Source organism: Dromiciops gliroides, chromosome 2 (assembly GCF_019393635.1).
Source record: "Dromiciops gliroides isolate mDroGli1 chromosome 2, mDroGli1.pri, whole genome shotgun sequence".
In the NCBI taxonomy this organism is placed as follows: domain Eukaryota; kingdom Metazoa; phylum Chordata; class Mammalia; order Microbiotheria; family Microbiotheriidae; genus Dromiciops; species Dromiciops gliroides.
In genome coordinates this window covers 554,280,822-554,294,957 of record NC_057862.1, presented here as the reverse complement: position 1 = coordinate 554,294,957, position 14,136 = coordinate 554,280,822, and the positions used below count along the sequence as shown (strand labels likewise).

General features: G+C 37.4%; 1 protein-coding gene across 1 annotated transcript in view; it reads left to right on the top strand.

The window, feature by feature from the left end:
* Window positions 1–14,136, top strand: part of LOC122741712 (GDNF-inducible zinc finger protein 1-like) — a 43,848-nt gene that overhangs the window by 6,463 nt on the left and 23,249 nt on the right. The window contains exon 2 of the mRNA XM_043985439.1: window positions 11,710–12,996. Coding sequence (XP_043841374.1) covers window positions 11,711–12,996 — 1,286 coding nt within the window. The 5' untranslated portion in view covers window position 11,710. The remainder of the gene's footprint in view (window positions 1–11,709; window positions 12,997–14,136) is intronic.

The following is a 14,136-nucleotide window of genomic DNA, read 5'->3' as shown; positions in this document are numbered from 1 at the left end:
AGGTGCTAAATGAATGCTGGAAACACTAAGTATATTTCGTTTTACCCTGTAATTGTTAATATTCAGTTGAAATCTTTGAGTTTTCAAATAAAGGGTGTCACTTGTCAGGTACATTGAAAATTTGGGGTGTATGGGTGTTCAAAAAAGACTAATACCCCTGCTATTAGGGCGGCTGAGCCCCTTTCAGGGCTGCTCATTCACCTTTGGTATCCGCTTGGCACTCAACTTTTACCTGGGACTCTAAAAAGCCATGGAATGCACAGTGGCTACATTCTGTTAAACCATTCAGGCAGACAGGCTAAAGCAGGGTGAGGGTAACCAATGGGCCTCAGATCCATCAGTGAGCTAGGGCAGTGTCTCCCCCAAGCACGTGGACACTTTCTTTGGCAGAATAGGTAGATATGGGCGGTTTGTTTGGATGGTCATGAAGGCAGCTGAAGCAGGCACTGGGGAGCACTTAGAGCTTGGTTGGACATCAAAGATGCCAAGGTCATCCACTGCATCCTGAGCCATTTACAGTCATCTTGACTTTTCTATTGCCACTTGATGACTCTGGAAGAGAGCTTGAGGCCTATAACTTTGGGCAACTCTGCTTCACTTAAATACAATTTATGCTCCAGTCAAAAGACATCACCTATACTATTTTATATTTGGATTATGGATTGATTTCAGTTTGACAGTTAACACCAAGAAAAAAGAGGTTCTCCACCAGCCAGGACCAAACCATCCATGGAACCATTAGTAACAGCCACTGAGGAAATTTGGAATGCTTTGGATAAGTTCACTTGGTTATATACTTTCCAGGGATGTCCACGCTTATGATGAAGCTGACCCAAGCATTGCCAGAGCTACCTCAGTGTTTTCGAGGCTCCAAAGGAAAGTGTGGGAGAGAAGAGGTATTAGGCTTCCTATCAAACTAAAGGTCTACCTTTGTGCTGACCTCATTGTTGTATGCCTGTGAAGCCGGGACAGTATACCAGCACCATGTCGGGAAACTGAATCACTTCCATTTGAATTGTCTTAGAAAGATTCTGAAGATTATCTTTCAAGAAAAGGTACAAGCTGAACTGCCAAGCCTTCAAACTATACTACAGAGAACACAACTTGAATGGGCTGGCTGTATTATTTAAATGGGAAATGTGTGTTTGCCTAAAAGGCTGTTCTATGGAGAACTCAAGGCAAGTAATCACACAGAGGTCAGAAGAAGCTACCCAAGAACACTCTCAAGGTCTCTCTGAAGAACTTTGGAACTGATTGTGAGAGTTATGAAACACTGGCACAGGACCACCCAGCATGGCATGATTGCATCAAAGAAGGCACTGTACTCTGTAAGCAAAGCTGAATTGTAGTATCTCAAAAGAAACATGGGGTATGCAAGTTTAGAGACAGCCCCACTTCAAATGTTCATATGAACTAGAGTCTTCTGAGCTTGTGTTGGTCTGATCAGACACAGATGTACCTTGAACCTGACATAATGACATTGTTTTGATCCTCTTCAGAAATGAAAGATAACAGCCATTGTTAAAGAGGGAATTATTTTCAGGTATGTGTGAGATGGACTAAATGGTCAGTGAGGTTCCTTTCAACTATAATTCTTTGGTTCTGTGATGTTGTAGTTCAATAGTGTCAAATACATATAGAAAGTAAGGATCCCTGTGGGCTGCATATTGACTTAAAAAACCACATAATAACATTATCTGTGTTCTATTGTATTTTTATTGATTTTGTTAAATATTTCCCAATAATATATTTTTTTTGCAGGGCAATGAGGATTAAGTGACTTGCCCAGAGTCACACAGCTAGTAAGTGTCTAGTGTCTGAAGCTGGATTTGAACTCAGGTCCTCCTGAATCGAGGGCCATTGCTTTATGTACTGTGCCACCTAACTGCCCCTCCCAATTACATTTTAATCTGGTTCTGCATATTTGATACCTCTGCTATGGTTATACCAAAACTAGAATAATCAATAAAATTTGGGTTAAAAAAGGTAAATAAGATCATAAGATAGTATTATTGATACCACTGACAGTTTATCTGATTTAATTCTCTTGACTACATCTCGTGAAGCAGATGTATATAACTTGCTTAATTCACTTTGTCATATGGATCTGTATTTAACGATACAATACAATTATACAGCAATGGTGCTTATTATGATGATGATATACTATAAACAGCTATTAAGAAGAAAAAAGTTTTTCTTGAAAAGTTTGTAGATCTCTACTACAATCTTTGATATTTTCCCTAAAGGATGCTAAGGTCGGGGCAGCTAGGTGGTGCAGTGGATAAAGCACTGGCCCAGAATTCAGGAGGATCTGAGTTCAAATCCAGCCTCAGACACTTGACACTTACTAGCTGTGTGACCCTGGGCAAGTCACTTAACCCCAATTGCCTCACCAAAAAAAAAAAAAAAAGAATGCTAAGGTCACATCAATCTATAGCAAGCAAATCCTATATAAAAACTATATTGGCTGTCCATAGTAAAAAATAAAAGCATATTTATATAACAGGTTAAATAAGAGGCATACATACCCTTCCTACAAATTTCCCTATGTCTGTTGCTTTCCAGGCAAGCAGGTTTTTGACCTCAGAGTCAACCTCAACTCCTCCCTCTCCTTCATCCTCATAGATAGTTTTCACCCTAGACTATTTCTTTATCACCTCTTGTCTAAATTATTTCAATAGCCTCCTATTTGATCACTCTGCTTTGAGTTTCTCCTGTTTCTACACAGATACTAGATAGTAATTTCAATGAAACACAGATCTGATGGTTTTATTTTGTTTCCAAGATAAAATTTAAAATTTTCAACTTGGTACTTAGAAGTTCTTCTACACCTTTCCAGTCACAATGGGAGTAAAATAAGACAAACAAAAGACCTAGGGCTGGTTTCATTTTGTTTTGTTGGTTGTGAGAGAAAAGAAAAGGGAGGAAAATGAAAATACACCCTTAGTTCAATAAATTTTAAAATCCTCAAGTTGACAGAACGTCTTGTATATATATGCCCCCTTCTCTCTTCTGACATCACAACCATTCTGTTGTAGACCCTTATCACCTCACACCAGGACTATTGCCTTTTGGTTGATTTCCTTGCCTCAAGTTTTTTTTTTTTTTTTCCCCCACTACAATCCATTTTCCACTTATCTGTCAAAGTGACTTTCTTAAAAATAAGATCAAAATATGAACAAGGCAGTTCTGTTTTCTCTCAATTCAGTTGTTTGTTTATGATGCTATCCACCATGAGCACTGGTCCTTTGCCTTTTTTTAAATTTATTTTCTTTTTTTTTTCCAATATCACTAAAAAAACCCAAGCCCTAAAATCTGAACTCACCCCTTTTTGCTTGTTTTTAGTTTTCTTTGCTAACCATAGCTTATTCTGAATTGTAGTGCTCTTGATCACAGTCTTCCAGGTCTTTGGCTACACTTTATTACTCATAGTATGTTACTTGCCTTTCTGTTTTCTGAATGTGACTTTTATTATTCTGTTAGTTCACTATATTGGTCTCTATATAATTACTTTTTCTTATTAGAATTTTCTGTTTGTGTCCTCAGAATTTCATTTATAAGAATTTCTCTTCCCTCTAGGGCTGACTTCCTTTGTAGAATTTTAGGCTACAAAATCCTATCTATCCTTTTTCTAAATCCTCTGAAACCAGTTCTTCCCCAGACTAGAATGCACATCAGACTATACCTGGCTTTCTCCGACACAAATACTAAGATGGAGTGAACATGATTTTCCGAAAGTTTCTATCGTTTAGTCTTTTTATTTGGGGGGGGGAGGGCAATGAGGGTTAAGTGACTTGCCCGGGTCACACAACTAGTAGGTGTCAAGTGTCTGAAGCTGGATTTGAACTCAGGTCCTCTTGAATCCAAGGTCAGTGCTTTATTCACTGTGCCACCTAGCTGCCCCTCATTTAGTCTTAATTACTGGGAAAGACATATCCAGAATAGAAGTTCCATCTTTGGAAGATGAAATTATCAGTAAGGCAAGTCAAGAATTCCCTTACCATTTCAATTCAACAAGCATTAATAAAGCATCTGTTAAATACTAGGTAATAGAAAGGCAGAAATGAAACAGTTCCTTCCTTCAAGAAGCTTACCTTTTTTTGGGCTTAGGAGAGGGCAACATGTACACATACACCTAACAGAATTAACTCCTCAGACTATTAGTCTGCTCACCCTCCCATTTACTACATTATTAGTTATGTTGTAAATGGGAGGGTGAGCAGACTGACCTTCCAAGAATTTAAAATCATTAGACTCATATGCTCACTTAGATTGTGGCCAACAATTCACTTTTCATTTTAAGTGATCACTTTGGAATTTCATGACATGATGGGGCTTGGTGAAACTGAAACACTTGTGACCAAAGCATGATTATCTGGGATTTGCATGTTAAAAAGACTTTATGTACATTTTCTTTCTTTCTTTCTTTTTTTTTGGGGGGGGGGTGGGACAATTGGGATTAAGTGACTTGCCCAGGGTCACACAGCTAATAAGTTTTAAGTGTCTGAGGCTGGATTTGAGCTCAGGTCCTCCTGAATCCAGGGCCAATGCTCTATTCACTGTGCCACCTAGCTGCCCCATGTACATTTTCTAATGAGGTTTTCTACCTCAGCGCTGTTAAGTTAGGAGCTAGGCAATGCACTTAATTGTTGTTAATTACATTTTTCAGGTTGAGGAGACTGAAGTTTTTAGAGATTAAATGATTTGCCTAAGGTCACATAATTAGTAAGTGACAGAACTGGGACTTAACCAGACCTTTTTACTCTACATCAAGCACTCTTACTCTGCATTATGTCTGGGTTAATATAACCACTTCAGTCAGCAAATGGGTCCTACCAGGAGTAATCAGATGGTTTAGACCTAGTTTGGTCTCAAAGGACAATCAATCCTTTGTTATTTATTCTAGATTCTAGCTAGAAATTAATCTTATATAATAAATTTAGTCATCTGACATTTCCTCTACCTGCTATAATATCACCTTTTTGATAGAGATGCACAGAAATCAACAGTCTAGCAATCATGCCTGTGCTTAGTATAGGATCTTCTAAGACAAGCATGGAAAAATTCTTGGCCTTTTTTTTGACAGCTAGATCTTTCTCTTCTTTCAAGTTGAATTGTGTTTCATTCATATGTTTCTCTAAGGACTCTTTTTGCTAAGAATATCACTAAGGGCACATAGCACAAAGCTAAGAATATCACAAAGGCACCTAGGTGGCACAGTAGATAGAGTGCTGGGCGTGGAGTCAGGAAGACTGATACTCTTGAGTTCAAATCCAGCCTCAAACAATTATTAACTTTGTAACCCTGGGCAAGTCAAAATCCTATTTGTCCCAGTTTCTTTATCTGTAAAAAAAAAAATGAGTTGGAGAAAGAAATGGCAAACCACTCCAGTATCTTTGCCAAGAAAACCCCAAATGGAGTCACAAAGAATCAGGCATGACTGAAATTCTTGAACAGCAACAGCATCACTAATTCAGATCTCTGTTATCCTTGCTAGTTCTAAAATACTGCAAGGGCCAAATTTAGTGTGGGGAGTTAATTGGGTAGCTTGCTGTAATACTGGGGTTCAGAAAATAAAGGGGGACCTCTAGGTCCAGAGTTTCCCCTTTTCCAAACTGCCTCTTTTCCAGTTATGTCTCCCAGACTAATAAGAAAGGAGATTAACAGCCTCTTTTTCACAAACAAATCAATACTATAATATGTTTAATCTTTCTCAGTTTCCATCTAACAACTTCTGTATTTCTGATTATAGGTAGCAATTCTGGGTCTACAGTTGGATTAATCAGTTTTTTTCCCCATGTTTATTTTTATATTCAAACTTTGTTGATGATCCAAAGCCAAAACTTATATGTGGATTTTTGATTATATATATGTATGTGTGTATAGATATAAATATATCTTTTTTATACTACCCAACATAGAATCATAAATCTAGAAATTAAAAGGATGTTAGAAGCTATCAAGTCTAACACCCTCATATTTTATTTTATTATTTTTTTTTTAGTGAGGCAGTTGGGGTTAAGTGACTTGCCCAGGGTCACACAGCTAGTAAGTGTTAAGTGTCTGAGGCTGGATTCAAACTCAGGTACTCCTGACTCCAGGGCTGGTGCTCTATCCACTGCACCACCTAGCTGCCCTAACATCCTCATATTACTGAGAAAACTGAAGCTCAGAGAGGATAAGTGATTTTCCCACAGTAGCAATTGAGGCAAGATTCAAATCTGAGTCTCCCTAACTCCAAGTGCAACATTTTCTCTATTATACCACCTAACGGCATTGGTCTAGCGTGGGAGCTTCATCAGATTTCAGAGGAAGCTGAAAATAAATCAAAATTGCTTTCAAATCTACTATTTGATATAAGTTTTTAATTTATTTTAGGTATGGTTAGCTTTGGATCAGTTACATTAATAATTTCTATGAACTATTTTTAGCAACAATTTGCATTACAAAATGGTTGACTAACTTTTTGGGAATTGTCTCCCATTGTCAAAAGAACTCCATTGAACTAATGAGAACAGAAAACAGAAGAATTTATGCCATAGTAAGATATGAGGGTTACTTGTTTTTAGTGAAAATATTCATCTTAGGAAGCAAAAAGGCTTTCTTATTAATTTTTGGGTTCCTGGTTTTTGGTTTTTGTTTTGTTTTTGGCAACACCTGTATGCATGGATCATTATGCTGTATTGGGCAGCACATTGGAGTGTGAAAAGACATAAAATAGGGCAGCTAGGTGGCACAGTGGATAAAGCACTGGCCCTGGATTCAGGGAGACCTGAGTTCAAATTTGACTCAGGTACATGACACTTACTAGCTGTGTGACCCTGGGCAAGTCAATTAACCCTCACTGCTCCGCAAAAAAAAAAAAAAAAGACAGTCATAGAAAAATAAATTAAAAGAGCATTTACTTATGTGAGTTTAGAAAAACAGAGCTGTTTTTTTGTTGTTTTTTTTTTCTTTTTTTGCGGGGCAATGGGGGTTAAGTGACTTGCCCAGGGTCACACAGCTACTAAGTGTCAAGTGTCTGAGGCCAGATTTGAACTCAGGTACTCCTGAATCCAGGGCTGGTGCTTTGTGCACTGTGCCACCTAGCTGCCCCCTGAAACAGCTGTTTTTAGAAAAGTTAGTTGTATGTGATTAAGGGGCTTATAAAAATCCTGACTTTTTATAAAAGGATATAGGTCTTATTCTTAGCAAACATGTTTTAGTATGCAATTATAGTATTCTCTTTAAAAATGAATTATACTATTTGGGGGTATTTATTATGGCATGGTCATGACCCTGGGTTCTCAAAAGTCAATAACAACAGAGCTTGAGGACTAACAGATCCCACCCACCTGGAAAGGCTGAGTACTGGCCTGGTTACAAACTATATCAGTCATTGGCAGACCAGTACAGATATGGTCAAACAGGCTCATTACCAAGTTGGGTACAGAGTAATTAATTTTTTTTGCCATAGCAACTTGTGAAGATTGTATACTGAATTATACATCATATTTAAGATATATTAGTGGAGGGAGAAGATATATTGATGAATAATAATTCCTTGAAGTACAGAAATTATATAATATTGTATGTAGGGCATTTCATTAAATGCACCTTTAACATAATGCTGATTAGAAATTATGTGAATTAAAGGGAAAACAATTAATTTCTCTCTTTCCTTGGTAGGAAGTTGGAATGTTTTCTACTAGTATGTCTAAATGCATTCAGGATCACACATTTGAAAAACTGGAAATATATATACCTCTTATTATGCATGATGAAACTGAAAACAACTTTTATCACTATTATTGACCATAGAACTTTCTTGGCTTTGTGCCTGATGATTGACGGGTTTGCTAACTAAGGATATTATATTCAGGAGTGTTGCTCAGTATGATTCGGGAGAATGCAGCATGCTTATTTTACCTACTCTGGGAGAAAATATGCCCATGAGTTGAAGCATTTCAGAGGATTGTAAGAGTTGAAAAGTAGTTAAACAGATTTTAGAAGAATCCATACTAGGGTATTTCAGATCTAGATAGAAAAAGTTGGCCATTATTCCCAAATGTAAATATTCTCTTTGTATTGTTATTGATCAATTTAGAGCATTACCAGTCTATTTCTACTCTGTAACATAGAGGGAAAGAGGAATTTAGTATAAGAAGAACAGACCACATGGTCAGTAGATTTTTATGTATTTGTTGAAAGGAATTTAGAGAATAGAGTATTTTACATATGTTCTTGTTTGCATAATAAAAATCTTTTCCTTTTTCAACATCTTACACTTTTAGTTATATAGAATAAGCTAGTTTGGATCTCCCAGAGATTGTTGGCTGTTTTATTTGGATTTTATCGCTGTTTCTCTTTATGATGATTTTGCCCTTAAAGTGATCATATTGCCTTCTCTTACTTATCTGCTAGTTTGATTTGAAACAGAGAGAATGGAATTATTTCCAAATTAACAAATATAAGAGATGCTATATGGTACATTAGCGAGAGGGCTAGCTTCTGAGTTAGGAAAACCTAGTGTGGTCATTAGAAACTTTATATTATTTGATGTTATAATTGTCATGATAAGCCTCCAATATGGAGCCCCTCAGGCTAAGTGGTCCTAATGCCCATAAAAGCAAAGAGGCAAAGACTGACAGTTTGTACTTTTCCTTTGTCAACTCTCTGTCAGGAAGATAAGGCACATGGCTTTTGGTGGGATGAAACTCTTAACCACCTTCAGTAGTCTGAGCTAGTGCTTTCCTTGACTTCAGGAAGTTTTAGATAGTTAAGTTAGATCTTCTCCTGTTAAAATAATGCCAACTTGAATCTCAGCCAAGCCTGGTATTGGTAATAAGTGGCCCCAAGGACTTCTTCACTACATCACGGTCTGATTAGAAATGTCCCCTCCCACATCTAGCATTGATTACCTGTTCTCAACCAAGCCCATTCTTAGGGTTTATAATTTTGTCACATGAACCCCAACTCTGAGCATATTTCCTTCCTCCCCTACATATCTCTCTCCTGTCTGACTGGCAGAGTTCCTTGAATCCATGGGGATGAACTTGTCTGTTTATGTGCCATAAAATGTGTATATGCTTTTGTTTGCCCGCTTGCTGTGCCACATAATAATAAAGTATTTGATTGTATTAGCTTCCTAAGTAGCAATTTTCTAGAAATTCCTGAACCCAGATCTTCGTTTTAGCCCTATTCAAGAGGCCAAATAAAGCACCTAGGGTTCAAGGCCTGCTGCTGATCCACACTGACAGATTTTAGGCAGGTCCTATAGCTAGTTGCTCAATGCCCCAGCCAACTAATGATTACTTTGTATGGAAGACTATAATTTGTGGAGTAGTAACCCACTTGTATTAGTAGAGGAAGTTATCTTCATCAATGATAACATAGGTCTGGAGAGAGCTAGGTGGCACAGTGGATAAAGCACCGACCCTGGATTCAGGAGGACCTGAGTTCAAATCTAGCCTCAGACACTTGACACTTACTAGCTGTGTGACACTGGGCAAGTCACTTAACCCTCATTGCCCTGCCCCCCCCCCAAAAAAAGATAACATAGGTCTAAATAAACAAAAGCAAACTAAAATTATAATGTGGACTTTCAAGGCAGAATTTTCATGAAAGTTGGCTGCTAAGCCACACATTCTTTTCTTCTATGTGGATTCAAAAGATCAGAAATCAGTAGCTCTAGATCCTGTACTTGAATTCAGAATTTTAACTTTATTGAAGGGTTTTTCTTTTAAATTTTGCCTTAGTGTTATGTATTGTAGTGGAAGGATACTAGACTCAATCATAAGATATGGGTTTCTAGATAATAACTTGTGATAATAGATCACACCTCTTTGGATTTCAGTATGTTTTCCCCTTAAAACATATTATTAGACTGGATTATAAGGACCCCATCAGCAATAAAATCTAGTAGTTTGGTGAAAACAGTAACTACTTGATACACTGAAATGTTATCTCACATAAATAGTAAATGGTGTAATAAAAGGAGTACTAGGCTTGAAGTCAGGAAGTCTTGAGCTCAAACTCTGGGAAAATCACTTGACTTATGTCTGCTTCAGGTTCCTCACCTGTAAAAGGAGAATAATAATTGCACCTGTGTCTCAGGCAGAACTGATGTTCTCAGGGAGCAGCTAGAGAGTGCAGTGGATAAAGCACCAGCCCTGGATTCAGGAGGACCTGACTTCAAGTCCAGCCTCAGACACTTGACACTTACTAGCTGTGTGACCCTGGGCAAGTCACTTAACCCTCATTGCCCCACAAAAATAAATAAATAAATATAAATAAAGTTATGAACTCTGAAAAGAACTGACTCAACTCCTTAAGTTTTCCTCTTATTACTTATATGGTATTTACATAGTATTTTACAACTTTCAAAAAACACCTTGTATAATTCTCTGATTTGATTTTCTAAATAACCCTGTGCTGTATTATTTTTATAGTGATGTATTATTTTCCTTACCTTCCATATAAGGAAACTAAGGCACAAAAACAAATAATACATGACTTTTCCAAGACAAGCTAACAAAGTGTCACAGATGGTTTTCTGATAGAAGATCCAATGCTCTGCATTCCTTGTCCAACTACTTTCTATAATCCATTCTGTTCTGGGAGCATACTCTGTCAAGGGTCTGTATTTCAAAGTATTTTTTCCAGCAAAGTAAAGAATGAGTAGAGATGGCAACATAGTAATTATCTCTGGCAATAGTGACTGTCCCGATAATTTTCCCAGATTCTTTATGTGGGCAATAGCACCATCATGAATAACTTTTATTAGTGTTGTGACTGTTACTTAATGCTCAGCTAAACTCCCTGTTCCATTTACACTGGTACAACTGTGGGTGAAACATGTACTCTTAGTCATTCACCTACCCCACTGGCAGCTTAAAGTTACAATCTCAGTGACGTAGGTTGACTATTCCTCACACACAGCTGTCTTAATTTTAGACTTAGACCTCTTCTTTCTCTTAGAAACCTTATCAGCCTACATAGGTTTAATTATCATATCTAAGCTAATGATTCTTAGTTCTCTACATAGCTAACCTTGGTCTTTCCTGAGCTCCAGCACCAATCCCCAACTGCCTATTGTATATTTCAAACCACATGTCCTGTAGCATTCTCAAATTCAGCAGGTCCAAAAGAACTTATCTTTCCTCCTCAAGCCCAACCTTCTCCGGAACTTACCAGTTCCTGTTGAGATGTCTCATTTCTATCTCTTGGAAACCCTTGTTCCTTTGAGGCTCAGCTCAAGCATAACTTTCTATGTGAAACCTTTCCTGATCCCCTAATTTTCTGATCTACTAAATCCCCCTCCTAATTATTGTGTATCTATTCTGTAAATACTTATGTATGTACGTGGGTTCTTCCTCAACAGATTATAAATTCCTCTTATGTTTCACTTTGATCTTTGTAACTACATTTGTAACCTAGGGTAGGTGCTTGCTGACCAGTTGATGCTTTTGCCCATTCCTTAATATCAATATATAAAAAATATGACCAATCATTAATTAATATTTCAAAACACCATTAATAACCTTGATAGAAAACTATAAAATTCTAGTAAGATACTAAAGGTTTATGTTGATAAGTATACTTAACAATGGAAAAGTAACTAGTCTCAATCTCATGGGTCATCTAGACTTCTTCTAAAGGATAGTGAAAAATTATTAATGTGGTAAATAGCTTCTTCTAATTGTTTTCTCTTTTCCTTAATAACAGAATGGAGAAACAGAAAATCCTGGTGAGATCCAAAGTGGCTGCTTCAAACCTTCTGAGTGCCTTGCATTCTCTCTATCAGTTTGGTCATTTCTGTGATGTAACTGTTCATACTGTACATCTTGGAATTCAGGAAGAGTTTTTGGTACACAAAGCAGTCTTGGCTGCTTCAAGTAACTACTTTAAAGGCCTTTTTCTAAGTGATGAGATGTCAGACATTAAGAGGTGTACTGTGATTTTAGATGACATTTACACAGAGGAATTTACATCCTTTCTGGAATTCATCTATACCGCAAAAATTGAGATCGAACCAGAGAAATTACACCGAATGAAAGAGGTAGCAGAGAAACTTGAATGCAAGGACCTCCTTGACATTTGTGAGGAAATGAAGACAGAAAGTAAAATGGATGGCTTGGATTTAAGTCTCCATTTGAAAACTCAGGTATGTGAAAATGGTGGGGCTTCATGGGTCTGTGATCAACGTGCTCATCAGACTAAATTGAGTGATTCTCCACCAATTGTAGTGACTCCTGTGAATAGAAAACTCTGGGATATGCAGAAACACAGAACATTGTTAACAGGCAGTTCAGATCAAGCTTGCATGGTTTTAACTGATGTGAAAACTGGAATAGCCAAGATAGTGAAAAAGAAACGAATAAAGCCCACTGAGAACCATACCACAGAGGTAATCAATTCAGGAGGGGAAAAAAGCCACCCTTCTTTGTGTGGGTTGGAGGCTAATGAAGCTTGTCTAGTCATCAGGAGTATATTATCTGAACAAAATGAGGATGAGAATTCTCATACTTCCCAGTCTTTGAGCTCAAATGAATGCAGCAACACAGTGCAGGATTTGCCTCAGGTGTCTACAGAAGCCTACGAGTGTAAAAAATGTGAACAATCTTTCCCTTTCATCAAATCATATCAGTCACACATGGAGACTGAACATGGGATTAATGTTGTCATCAAGTACAGCTGTAATGTGTGTGACCAGCTTTTTTCCAATCGCCAAAACCTGCGGCAACACCGACTCACAGTTCATAATGATGAGCGGCGCTTCCCTTGTACGTTCTGTGATAAGAAGTTTAAACGTCAGAAGGATATAAAGTGTCATGTACGAAGAGTGCATGAAAAGAAAAGGAATCCTCAGGCTTGTCCCTACTGTGACAAGGTCATCAGCTCCAAGTGTGGCCTGACTGTTCACATTAGAACCCACACAGGAGAGAAACCTTATAAATGTGATTATTGCCCTGCAAGTTTTGCCCAGAGGTCTGCTTACAATACTCATGTAAGGTACATTTTGTGTATGTACGTCTGGACACAGGTGCTGACAAGTAGACCTAAGATTATTTAGTAATCTTTATATTTTCAATTTATCATATTATCTGGCTTGATCATGAGAGATTTGGGGTGGGAAAGATAATAAAAATTTAAATATCAGATATATTTTTTTTAAGTTAGGGGGAAAGCTTTTATCTGTCCTTGGTATATATTCATTATGATCTTAGGGAAATCTTTAAGTAAAGGAAGAGGTATGTTTAATCATAGTAGATCAAAAATAATAAATTTTATCCTGTGCTTTGCACACTGAAATTATCTGTTGATAGCAGAGCATTCTCCAAGCAGTCATATAATTGATATCAAATATTGCTCATTTCTAAATAGGAAGGCAGAATTTACAGAACCACAGAATCACACAATAAGGAGGGACTTCAGTGGCCATCTGGTCCACCCTCTAACAGAAGAACACTTTCTACATCATATTCAATAAGTGATCCTCTGACCTTTTCTTGAACTAAAATAATCAGCAGTCCATTACTTCTGCCTACTTTTAGATAACACTTATTGCCAAAAAAGACTAAATTTGCCTCTTTGTAACTGTTACCCATTTTTCAAGTTCTTCAAGGTCAATCCCTTTTCGGCCTGAGAGCACTTTAGAAACTTAAAGACTGTGACAGTGTCCGTGCTAAGCCTTTATTTCAGGGCATACATCCTCAGATCCTTCAACTGATCTTCTAGTCTCATGAATCTAAGCCCTTTTCCTCCTGCACCTGCCCTTGTATGTTTTTAAGCTTACTGGCATATATTATAAAATGTGGCACTCGGAGTTCAACATAGTAATCTAATAAGAGCAAAGTAGAGTGGACATATCACCATTAGACTTGGGATACCAGTCCTTTCTTACATGTAGGCTGTCATGCTTGTCACACTCAGTTCATATTGAGTTTGTAATCCATAAAATCCCTCAGATCTTTTTTTTTTTTTTAAATCATAAGTGTTTTATTTTCCAATTACATGTAAGGATAGTTTTCAACATTTGTCTCCATAAGACAATTAGTTCCAAATTTTTCTCCCTCCCTTCCTTCCCCCGCCAAGACAGAAAGCAATCTGATATAGGTTACATATGTACAATCACATTAAAACTATTTCTGC